Genomic DNA, 12,224 nt, shown 5'->3' with positions numbered 1-12,224 from the left:
AGTTCCAGGACAGCCAGGGCTACACAGGGAAACCCTGTCTTGGAAAACAAACAAACAAACAAAAACATAAAAAAGAAGAAAACTCCAAAGACATGCTACTAGCCAATGAGAGGGTCACCTCGTCAACTGACGTCCCCTCTACCCACACGACCCTAGTGTAGTGTCCAGGCTAGCCTGGGATCCTCCTGTCTGAGCCTCACAAATGCTGGGGTTACAGGCATTGACCACACCCTTCCCAGCAGGGCACTGTGAAATCACTCTGAATCACATCCCTTGTTCTCATGCCCATGTGCCCATTAGACTCATCTCCATCTGGTGACAGTCTCAGTGGCTTCAGCACCCACGTGAAACCCAACAGGATCAAAATGAGATGGGCGAGCCAGGACTGCTGGCTCGCTGAGGTCTCAGGTGACTTCCCTCGCAGCCTCAGGCCCTGCCAAGGCTCCTGGTTGCAGGGAGAGTTGTCACCTTTGTGGGGGACCTCGGGGCTCTGAGTTCAGGGTCAGTCCCATGGGAACCAGACCCCAGAAGATGTGGCAGCAGATCCCAGTTCCTACTTTGTGTCCCTGCTACCTTCAGGTCCCTGGCTGGACACCTCTGGGTGGCATCAGAAGATAAACACCATCTTGCCAACCAAGAAGAAATTCCTGCAGGTGTGCCAACACAGAGTAATTGCCCAAGAATACCCAGAATGGGCCATATGTCTCTGTTAAAAATGCCAGTTCCTGAATGGCGGACTGAGGACAGCCTCTTCTGGAAGTCCTGTCTCCCCTGCCCTCAGCCCTCCCCAAACCCCACTCTACCAGCCACCTTTCAAAGTCTGGCCACATCTGGTGAGTCAGTAGAATAGAGCTATTAAGATGTTTTCCAGGGTCCTGGCCGACCAGTCTTGGGCAGAATCTCTCACCACAACCCCTGGCCCCACAACCTACTTCTTTTTTTTTTTTTTAATATTTATTTATTGTTATATGTAAGCACACTATAGCTGTCTTCAGACACACCAGAAGAGGGCATCAGATCTCATTACGGATGGTTGTGAGCCACCATATGGTTGCTGGGATTTGAACTCAGGACCTTTGGAAGAGCAGTCAGTGCTCTTAACCGCTGAGCCATCCCTCCAGCCCCCACAACCTACTTCTTGATAAACTTAGACAGGCCCCTCCCAAATTCCAGGTCCTTCACTGTGCCTTTGGCCTGGGACCCAACAAGGACATGAATGACCCTTCTGGTCTCAGGCTAGAAAGTAAGGCACCCTTCCTGACGTGACCAGTGAGATGCTTTGGTAATGGCTCCTTTCGCCAGGACTTAAGCCCTAGGCTTCTCCACAAAGATGTGTCATCCCAGCTGATAGCCTGCTACAGGGCATCTGCTCAGTCAGCATCTATTGTGTCCTGAGGCCTGTGTGTCTTCTTTCCATTTGTCACATTACATTGCAGAAGGAGGAGCAGGGAGGTAACACCATGCCCTGGAAACACAGCCAGGCTCTAGAACACCCTGAAAGAAAAGGTCATTGAGGGGCTGGAAAGATGGCTCAGCAGTTAGAAACACTGACTGCTCTTCAGAAGGTCCTGAGTTCAAATCCCAGCAACCACATGGTGGCTCTCAACCATCCATAATGAGATCTGATGACGCCCTCTTCTGGTGTGTCTGAAGACAGCTACAGTGTACTTCCATATGATAAAGAACTCTTTTTTAAAAAAGAAAGATAGAAAGAAAAGGTCATTGAGGACAATTAGATCAGACTGGAGTCAGAGGCCATACTGGCTTCATAGAAGAAGGAAAAGAGATGGTCAAGGATGTTATAGGCTAGCCCAGAATTCTTGGGCTGGCCACTGAGGCTTCCCCATTTGACTGAGAGGTCACTCAAGAGCAACAGTGACCCTGCAGGGGAACTCCTCTAGACCAACTCCAGGAAGCCTGCTTCTGCCTCGCTGTCACCCACTTGTCTCTCAGAGGGGCATGGTAAAGCCATTCCAGAGCAGGGTGTTAGAAGGCCTAGTATCTGGGGCTGGTCTTGCTCCTAACCTGTACCTTAAAACCTCTGGGCGTGTTGTGTTCCCCCCTTGGAACAAGGGGACAGGGCCTCCTCCCCTCCCCCTTCTCCAGAGTGTGAGGCTAGCAGGATAGGAACTGGGTGCCCAAGACTAAGTCTCTGGGCCCAAGTCGTGGTGCAGGCTGGTTTCAGCATTTATTACCGAATGGTCTTGCCCCCACCCCCACCTCATCCCGTGAACCTCCATTTTGTGGTCTGTAAAAAGAGAATATCAACATTTTTTAATAGTAAATGAGCTAAGGGTGTGTGTGGGGGGGGGAGGGGTCGGGATCCTTGCTTTAAGCAGGGTACAGCACCGTCACCGAATGGGGCCGAGTCTTCACAGCATTAGTTACGAGGGTGCTCCCCTCTTGTGGCTGAGAGGGTGAACTGCAGGCTAGCTCCCTGGGTACAACTGGAAAATTGTTGGGGGCATATTGTCCAGATGGGAAGAAGGCAGACAGGTGAGAGTCACTCAGAGTGCGCCTCCACCCACCGACAGAGGCGACGGGCGTAGTGAGCCGGGCTGACAGTGGAGATGCTCTGGCCTGGATAGCGCATTATCTTCCACAGATGTTCCAGCCGTTTGCGAAACCCATACACGGTAGTCAGATCCACCAAGCCCAGAAAATAGCGTTGGTCTGGCCCATCCAAGATATGGAGGGCATTGGGGAGGTCGGGCAGCATCCGTAGGTTCTGGCCCTCCATCTTCTCCGACTTCGATACACCTTGTACGGACCTGGGTATGGGGATAGGGTAAAGCTGTCGCCTCCCAGCCAGTGAGCCAGGTCCCAGGGAGCTAGGTACGCTAGAGGGCTGAGGGATAAAGGAGTTGACGTCTCTGAGCTGCAGTCCCTTTACAGCCACTGGCCTCAAGTGGCTGCTGAGCCTGGAAATGCAGCCAGTGTTGTGAGGAATAGCAGGCTCCAATACAAAATGAACTTCAAAGTCAATACCGAGGGGCTGAAGAGACAGATGGCTCCGCCATCTTTTAGTTCTTGTAGAGGACCAGAGTTGGCTCCCAGCAGAGAGCCCCTCAAAACCGCAGGTATCTCACCGCCATGAGTCATGATTGCAGACAGTGAACTCATGTGCATGCACATGTAATTTTAAAAGGGCCGTATTGAAGATAAAGCAAACAATCTCATCATCTTTTAGGCTGATAAGATAAAATAAGCAAATGTATTGACTCAATTTATTATTATTATTATTATTATTATTATTATTATTATTATTTTGCTTATGCTGGTTTTTTTTTTTTTAGACAGGGTTGCTGGGCAGTGGTGGTGCACACCTTTAATCCCAGCACTTGGGAGGCAGAGGCAGGCAGATTTCTAAGTTTGAAGCCAGCCTGGTCTACAGAGTGAGTTCCAGGACAGCCAGGGCTACACAGAGAAACCCTGTCTCAAAAAACCAAAAAAAAGGAAAAAAGGAAGAAGAAGAAGAAGAAGAAGAAGAAGAAGAAGAAGAAGAAGAAGAAGAAGAAGAAGAAGAAGAAGAAGTCTGTCTGCTTCTGCCTCCCAAGTGCTGGGATTAAAGATGCGCACCAGCCTCCTGGCTTCTGTTTTGGAGAAGGGGTGTTGGAGACAGGGTGTCAATACAAGTGGCTCACACTGGTCTTGAACTTGTTGTGCAGCCAAAAATGACCTTGACTTCTGATCCCCCTGCCTCACCTCCTAAGTACTGTGATTATAGGCACGTGCCACTTCACTCAGCAGGAGTGAGTAATATTAGAATTAATCTTACCTGTTTCTTCTTTCTTTCCTTTTTTTTATTTTTTATTTTTAATAGTCTGAGGAGTACAGGTATGGGCAGTTTATATGGTTCCATAGAGCCCAGGCCGTGTTGCATGATGGGTAAGCACTCTAACAACTGAACTCTCTTTTTAAAACAAAAACTTTGTAAATGAGTGTATAGGGGATGGGGGAGTAATTTTATATTTCAAAGACTTGTAGCCAGTGCCTATGAATGGAATATAGGACTCTGGATATTCTGAATTGAATTTTATTTCTGTTGGGGAGGGCAGATCTAGAGCATTTGGGTCATGCGGACCTGGCCTCGGTCAAGTTTGTGAGATAGTCTCATCCTAGAAAGCCTTAGGATCACATAGATGAAGAACAATGAACTAGGAGTCTAACAATTCCAGTTTGTAGAGCTGTGATCTCCCTCAAGTATATTCTTGGAGGCAGGTTCCTGACCACCAAAACCCAGCAGAAGCAAGTTCAATTTATCTACGTTTTCCTGCAGGGGGCGCTACAGTTTCTCATGGTGTGATGACCCCCAACCATGGAATTATTTCGTTGCAAACTTCATAACTATAATTTTGCTACTGTTATGAATCGCAATGTAAATATTTGCATTTATATGCAACCTTCCAAAGGGTTCGGGAGTCACAGGTTGAGAGCCACTGCTGTAGAGTTTTAAGTCTCCTCCATGCCCAGGGCCTCTTCCATAGATGGAGCAGGAATAGAAGCTTCACGAGAGCCAATCATCTTACTTTCCCTGTCCTACACGAGACCAATGGGCTTGAGTTCTGAGCTGGTGTTGTTTGAGCAGGGTCTCACTCACTATATGTAGCTCTGGCTGACCTTGAATTTAGAGATCTACCTGCCTCTGTCTCCTGGGTGCTGGGATTAACAGTGTGTTTTAAAGGGCACATCTGGCAGGCTTGAGGTCACAAATGGTCTTACTGGTCAACCTCATGGTGAGCCTTGGAGAACTGTAATTAGAGCAGAATCCTTTGGCTTCCCTTCCCTTTGCTGAGCCTTCAGGGTCAAGAATCAGGGTGTGGTCTCAGTGAGGGCCATGTCCAGCATAGAGGGAGTGACAGTTACTTCTACATAACATAGAGTACACAATGGTGGTGGCGCTGGTGATGACTTCAGGGGTCAGAGGGCACAAAACTAAATGGATTTTGCCTCTGCACAGAAATCTCTGGTGGCGACATATGTCCTGCCAGAGAACAGGCAGAAGAGTCATCATTAAAAGGCCTTGTCTAGTTAGACTCCATCAGTTCTGCCCTCTCTTGACTGATCTGGGTCCCTTACCTCTAGCAACCATGCTTGGATACATGTGTACACACACACACACACACACACACACACACACACACACATTATTCCCCAGACTTTAAGCCCGTGCCATCCCACAAGAGTGAAGGTAGCCTCACATCTCGTGCCTACCTCACCCCACCCACCCTTGCCATCACATCCGGAGGCAAAGCTCACCGGAACGCGCTGAAGATGCAGCGGTAACCGTCCTTCTCATCTCTGTGGAGAAACTGAATGGCCACCAGGAGGCTGTAATCCAGCATATTGAGTTCCCGCAGGAAGGCAGTGTCCAACTCCATCTGCCGGAGGAACCAGCTCCGCTGGGCTCCTGTGGGGAGCACCACAACCCACCTGAGTCCTCACCACCACGTGCCTGTGCTTGTCCCAGAAGTGCGAATGCCATGACCAGACCCATTCTATAATCTGCCTTTCACCCCCAGTTGTAAATCTGGAGCCAGGGCTGTTAAGAATTTGGGCAGAGGGGACCCTCTTTCAAACCTCACCCTGAATGGGGGAATAGTGACCCTGGACTCACCCAGTCTCATGGTCTTTTGAAAGTTCAGGTCCTTCAGCACCAAGATCAGGGGGCTGCCCTCAGGGACTGGATCCACCCAGCGGCTAACCTCACACCCCTTGATGTCATACCTGGGAGGTAGGATATACACAGCAACCATTGGATTCAAGGGCTTCCCGCATGTGATTGCTCCTGTATGGGCTAAATCACTATGGATTTACCTCCAACCTCAGCACCCTTCTAGACTGTGTCCTCATGTAAGAGATGGAGAAACAGAGGCTCAAGCACTAATTTGCCTGTGTCGCGGGGTATGCAAAGAACAGAACAAGGATTCGAACTCAGGCCTTTCCAAGACCAACCCAGGTGTCAGCCCTGCTTGCCTGTCTCTCGGAAGAGGATCCCACCAGCAGGCAGAGTTCGTTCTTTGCTTCTAGCTTTATTTATTTATTTCTCTATGAGAGCACCATTCTCTTGTTTCATCATGTGGGTCCTGGGGACTGAACTTGGGTCCTCGGGCTTGACTGCAAGCACCTTTTCTGACTGAACCAGCCCACCTGTCCCGTCCTCTGAGTCCATTAGACTTCCTCAACTATAAAATGAGGGTGGTTAGCCCAGTGTGATGACCCATAATTCCAGTACTGGGAAGGTAACACAACAGGACAGAAAGTTGGTGTCTAATCTGGGTTACAGAGACTATTTCAAACTAAAACAAAATAAAGACCTGGGAGGAGATATAGCTCAGTGGTGAGCCTAGTCTAGCCTAGTCTATACGAAAGCACTGGGTTCACCGGGCGGTGGTGGCACACGCCTATAATCCCAGCCCTGTGGGAGGTAGAGGCAGGTGGATTTCTGAGTTCGAGGCCAGCCTGGTCTACAGAGTGAGTTCCAGGACAGCCAGGGCTACACAGAGAAACCCTGTCTCAAAAAAAAACCAAATCCAAAAAACAAAACAAAACAAAACAAAGAAAAGAAAAGAAAGAAAGAAAGCACTGAGTTCTATCCCAAGTATCCGTCTTCCTGGGTCTGTTTGGCGGTCTAGTGGATAAGTGTCGGTGTCTCGGACTACACCTTTCCTGTGAAGTTGGAACACCGTGTCCACTCCGGAGGGACTCACCTCTCAGAGATCCGGCTGGTAGGGTAGAAGATGCACTGCATGATGATGAAGTACTTCTGGGGACAGGGGTCGAAAGTGAGGGAAGCCCGAGCTCACCTCCAGCAGCCCCCACTGCTGAGCAGCCTCGCCTCCGCTACACTCACCTTTTTCCCCCGAGCCACCCGCAGACTGTACACGCCTGAAAGCGGAGAAGGTCCCTCTAACTCCACCACCCCGGATCCGTGTGACCGGAGTCCCCTGCTCCAGGCCTCGCATCTTTCTCAAGACCCACCAGGTACCTGAGTCTGTCACTCCAGGTCCCACCCCCAGACTCCCTTCCTCATCCTGCACCAGGTGAAGTCCCAGCCCAGCCTGAAATACGGCGGGAGACTCTCCAATCCCAAAGCGGTCCCTATGGGCCCCGCCCCAGGATCCGCCCTCCCAAGGCGCTTTGCAGTTTAAGACCTGCCCCTCCCCCCCCCCCCAGCCGCGTACCCAGCAACCGTGCCAGCAGGGAGTGTGGGTGCTGCTGCAGGTGCTGTACGTAGCGGGGCAGGTGGGCGAGCAGCACCTGCACCTCCTGGCGCCTTTGGGTCTTCACAAAGAAGCGCTGGTCGTGGCTGCAGGTGGGAACAGAGAGGTCACTGTCCAGGCTTGGCTGGCGTGGTTCCGACCAAGTCTCTTGCTCCTGCTTTTGCGCGGGATGGATGTGTCTGGCTCCCCTCCCTGACGTCATCCCACTTTCCTCTGGCCCTGACCCTCTCTGCCCCCCAAGGGCCATCCCTCTAGCCTGGAACCGAGCCCGCCCCACCCCTGCTACAAGCTCACGTCAGGAAGAAGCTGGCCTTGCTCTTGGAGGTGCTAAAGAATTGAAGGTAGGGGTCGCCAGGGCCAAGGGTAGCCTGGTAGTCCTCTTCAGTCAGGCCGATGGATTGCCTCAGCCGTGCAAAAGCTGGACCAGCCAGGGTGCCCAGCTCGAAGCCCTGTAGGGAGGAAAGCGGCCCAAGCGAGTCCATCCTGGTGGGTCCAGGATCCAGGTGTATGCAGCTGGGTCTGGTTAGGGAGAGTCAACCCAGCAAGGTCCTGGGAACTAACTGGCCATCCTCCCACTCGCAGCCGAGGGAGGAGCTGAAGCAAAGACTCCCCACCCCTTAAGGACTTCCTACCTCTTGGTGAACTTGGGTCATGACTTCCAGGAAATCCTTCCGGGTAGGGGGTCCCTGTAGGGATTGGTAGAGGGTCTCAGAGAAAGTCTGGGTCTGCTATGGCCCACTCAGATTGTGAGTCCAGCACTGGGCCTTGCCCTTTCTTTTAGCAAGCAGGGACCTGACAAGTCTGGTTAACCTAAATTGGGCAGCTGAGCTTCTGGTTGGCCCAGGGCTGGAGGAAGGATGGGACCGACCCAAGGCAGGGCCCGTGGGCGTTATCACCCACATCTGAATCTTCAGGACCAGGCACCATGTTCAGGCCTGGGGCATGCTTTCAAATACTCATGCCGGCTGTGTACAGCCAGAGTGCACCCCCAAAAAGGAAATCACCCTGGAGACAAGTGATTCCAGGGAAGAGCCTGGGAGAGTCTGACTGGGGAAGGATGCCTGGGGCCAGTGACCTCTGAGTAGACATTTGAAGGGCCCTGGAAAGGAGAAACAGCTACGGGAACAGCCCTGGTGGCCAGAGGCAGGCTATGTCAGCCAGCTCTGCAGGCAGCCTGCCGTATCTGCAGGCTGTGTTCCTCTCCTGAGGAACCTTAGGAGATTTCCTGCAGGTGACAAGGATCAGGCTGTGTTCTAGAGAGACCCCTCCAGATCTTGTATTTGAATTGTGCATAGGTGTGCACACACACAAACAACATACAGGCTCACCAGCTTACTGGGCTGCTGAGTAGGCAGCTGGGTGGACGCTTTTCTGCTGAGCCAGCTGGGCCCCAGCCTGACAGGCTCCAGGGAGGATGTACTGGATTGGGCTGGGTGGGGGTGGGGGTCCCTTCTTAACCATTAAAGCTGGTAGGACACAGGGGCCTCAGAAACAGGCATATTAACCCCTCCCCCTCCACCCATTATATAGATAGGGGTACTTGAGGCCCAGAGAGACAGAGGCCACACACCCACCACTTTAAGCAGAGTGCCCCTCATACCTCCAGGACTTTCCTTCCAGTTTCTCAACCCAGAATTTCTGCTTCCTAACACAAATCCCTGCCTCCCTCTTTTGGGTAGGCCTCTCTGATTCCCATTGTTAACGTATTAGTGAGCTAGACCGCCAGCTAGGTTTGAGATGTTTGAAGACAGGATGGGCCACTCACCGTGGGTGGGTTGTTCATGGAGACCTGGGTAGCAGCCCACAGCCCTTCCTGCATCATCCGAGTCATTCTGTGCAGTTCATGTCCTGGACCGATCTCAAACAGGCCAACTCTAGATTGCCTAGCTCGGAGGTGCCAGAGAAGGCCTCGGCGGCTCACTGAGGAAACGGACCTGTTTCCAACCTCCAGGGAGTGGGCCAGGATCTGATGGGAAGAGGGACAAGAAATAAAGATCAGTGGTGGTATCTCACGGGTTCAAATCCTGTTTCCACCGACTAGGGACCTCCTGCTTATTTTTCTCTGCTTCATCTTCCTTGGCCATAAAACACAGGGATAACACTATAGCCATGTTCCCAAAAAGCACCTGGCACGTGGTATGCAAATAGAGTGGAGACAGCCTTCTGCTGTCGATTCCAGATGCACCTGATGGCTCCCTTGAGTCAGACCCACCCTCATTTTCTCCTCTGCAACATGTATGGTCTGTTACATGTGAGCGGCTACTGTTGCGTCTGAGCTGCCTTCTAGCAGGAGCTAGGATGCTGGGAGATTCAGTCTTCCCTGTTTCCTCTCCTGTGCTGTGCTAGCAAGAAGGGTCAAATGAACGCTGACTGCATCCTAGCTCATCCATTCCTGGTGGAGTCCCGTCCTGTGTACAAAGCTGAGAGCTCGAAGGCCTAACGGAGCCTTGTGGAGTTTATCTCATCATCCAAATTTTCCTGATGAGGAAACTGAGCAAGACCTCCGGAGGACACCCACCAGATCGCTACCCGCTTTCATACCTGCGCCCCAGTGGGGCGTGTCTTGATCTTCCCAGAGCAGAGTCCCTCCCTAGCGGAGACGGGGGGCGTGTTCGCGCCTCTGGCCAAGATGAAGGCCGGACTTTCACCTTTCCCTCTCTTGTCCCCTCTCTGGTCCGCACCTACCTCGTGGGACCCAAGGCTTGGTGTGGCCATCGTCCCCAGGTGCAGCTTCTCTCGCTTTGGTGGTGTCTCCGAGGCCCAGGGATCCGGCCCCGCCTCTGCATCGCGAACGACCAATCGCGATGCTCCTGTCACCATTGTGCCCAATCTTCGAGAGGGGCGCTTGCCTTTGCCTGCGGGTTCCTCCTCCAAGGATGCAGCATCCTCTGAACTCTGGTCCTGGCCCTTCAGAGCTTCCTGGTTTTGGCTGAAGTGTCTGGGGGAAGGCCTTCTTGTTGCGGTTGCACTCTTTGGATTCAGTCCGCGAGGGGGACGCTGGCCTTTGCTTGCGGGTCGCGCCTCCGAGAATGCAGGATCCTCTGAACTCTGGTCCTGGCTGCACTGAGCCTCTGGGCATTGGCTGAGGTGCCTTCTTGTTGCACGCTTCGCACTCAATCCGCGAGGGGGAGGCTGGCCTTTGCCCTTGGGTCCTACCCCCAAGGATGTAGCATCCTCTGAACCCTGGTTCTGGCTGGGCGGGGTCGCTGGGCTTTGGTTGGGGGGCCAGAGAAATGATTCTCTCAATTTCCTTCCGAACCGAGGATGTTCGTCTCTAGGACTGGCTGTGAAGGCAGGTAGCTTAAACCGTGTTTTTCGGGTCTTTTTAGACATGAAATTCCCATCAGGTAAAGAAACTAAAAGCAGAGAAAGACGTGACCATTTCCAGGTCGCAGAGATGTCAGAGCATCCTTCTGTGTGATTGAAGCGCCCGCTGGAGGCCACAGTGGGGCCAGACACCGGAGATTTTTGTGGTGAACTAACTAGAGGGACACAATCTAGCACGATCTTTTAAAAGTATAGATAGGATGATGTCACCCTCGTACTTTAAGTATCCAGTGACTTCCCTTGGCAGTGGAACTGAGTTCAAACTCCAGCAAGGCACCAGGCATCCGCCTTACTCTAGATTTGACGGACTCCAAACTCCCTCCTTGCCCTCAATCCAAGCTGCAAGCTTCCACCCGCCGGTTTCCCGTTCCTAGGCTCCCAGGACTCAGTCCTGCCTGGGCTTTTACTTGCCTTGATCCTTCGGGCCACCTTTCAGGACTCTACCCACTTCCTCCACACACTGGATCACATGACCTTTATTCTCATCACCCTTGGCATGAGCAGAGATTGTCTTGCTCATGTATTGGTTTGTTACATCAAACCTCCTGAATTGGGAGGCCACCAGGGCAGGAACTGCATGGACCTCCCTTCCTGCCTCAGTGCTCAGCACAAACCTGGGAACTGTGTAGATCGGAATGATGTAAGTAGGAGTGGGTGCAGAGCCCCAAGAGACCACAGTGGCTGTAGTAATGAGCATCCCTAGCATGCAGGGCCTTGGGACAGTGAGAAGGACCACCCACAGGAATGAACTAGAAATGAACAGAAGATGCCTAGATATGCTGCTTAAGAAAGTCTATTCATCTTTAGAATTATACTCATCGTGTCTGGAAACGTGTGGGGATACCTGTGGCATCCAGAAGAGTGTCAGGTTCTTTGGTGCCGGAGTTATGACTGGACTCTGGCCCTCTGGAATAGCTGCTGAGACATCTCTCCAGGCCCGTATGTATTTTTTCTTTTGTGTGTGTGTGTTCTTCTGTGTAGACCTGGCTGTCACAGAACTCCCTCTGGAGATCAGGCTGGCCTTGAACTCACAGAAATCCCCCTGCCTCCAAATCCTGAATGCTGGGGTTAAAGGGATCTGCTACCACAGCCAGCCTGATATATATTTTTGGGAAGCCATCAGGACGAAGGAACCCGGAGTGGAAGGGGACGGTCAGCGAGGAGGAAAAGAGATGGTGGGTGGTTGTATGTCTGAAAGGGGGCTGGAGCGAGCCTGAGAATCGATACAATTTCACACTGTGTAGATTGGAGATGGGGGTAGACAGCCAGAGGGAGGGACACAGCCTATGCTTCCATAGGCGCACCCCAGGGGCTCCCTAAATATTAATCGAGAGGCTGGAGATGCCTTAGGAAGAGTGCTTGGCCGTCAGGCATAAAGCCCTCCTCACATGTGGTATCCAAATCTTGGGGAAACAGAGTCAAAAAGACTGGAAGTTCAAGGTCATCCTCAGCTACATAGTTTAATGTCAGACTGGGCTACACTAGACCATAGCAGATGTGCCAGGCTTCTGATTCCCAGGCTGTGACAACTTCAGAGTAAGAACCATATCTGTCCCAGTTCCGGCTTTACCCTGTGTCTGACATAGGGACATCACAAAGGTACAACCTGAGGTGCCCTCATTGCACAACCAGGAAGAATCTGAGCCTCCTCTAGCCAGTCTCCCCAAAGCAAGG

At 52.0% G+C, this 12,224-nt stretch overlaps 1 protein-coding gene across 1 annotated transcript; it reads right to left on the bottom strand.

Moving 5' to 3' along the window:
* Window positions 1-2,291: 2,291 nt before the first annotated feature.
* On the bottom strand, window positions 2,292-12,154 carry Pip5kl1 (phosphatidylinositol-4-phosphate 5-kinase like 1). The gene is made up of 10 exons (XM_052182189.1): window positions 9,909-12,154; window positions 8,989-9,189; window positions 7,856-7,909; window positions 7,518-7,672; window positions 7,185-7,309; window positions 6,854-6,888; window positions 6,711-6,766; window positions 5,618-5,727; window positions 5,260-5,410; window positions 2,292-2,771 (listed from the first exon to the last, which is right to left on the bottom strand). The coding sequence occupies exons 1-10, from the start codon at window positions 10,554-10,556 to the stop codon at window positions 2,504-2,506; spliced, it is 1,803 nt and encodes a 600-aa protein (XP_052038149.1). The 5' UTR covers window positions 10,557-12,154; the 3' UTR covers window positions 2,292-2,503.
* Window positions 12,155-12,224: the final 70 nt, after the last annotated feature.

This window comes from Apodemus sylvaticus, chromosome 5 (assembly GCF_947179515.1).
Source record: "Apodemus sylvaticus chromosome 5, mApoSyl1.1, whole genome shotgun sequence".
NCBI classification, from domain to species: Eukaryota; Metazoa; Chordata; class Mammalia; order Rodentia; family Muridae; genus Apodemus; species Apodemus sylvaticus.
This window is presented reverse-complemented; position numbering and strand designations above follow the sequence as displayed.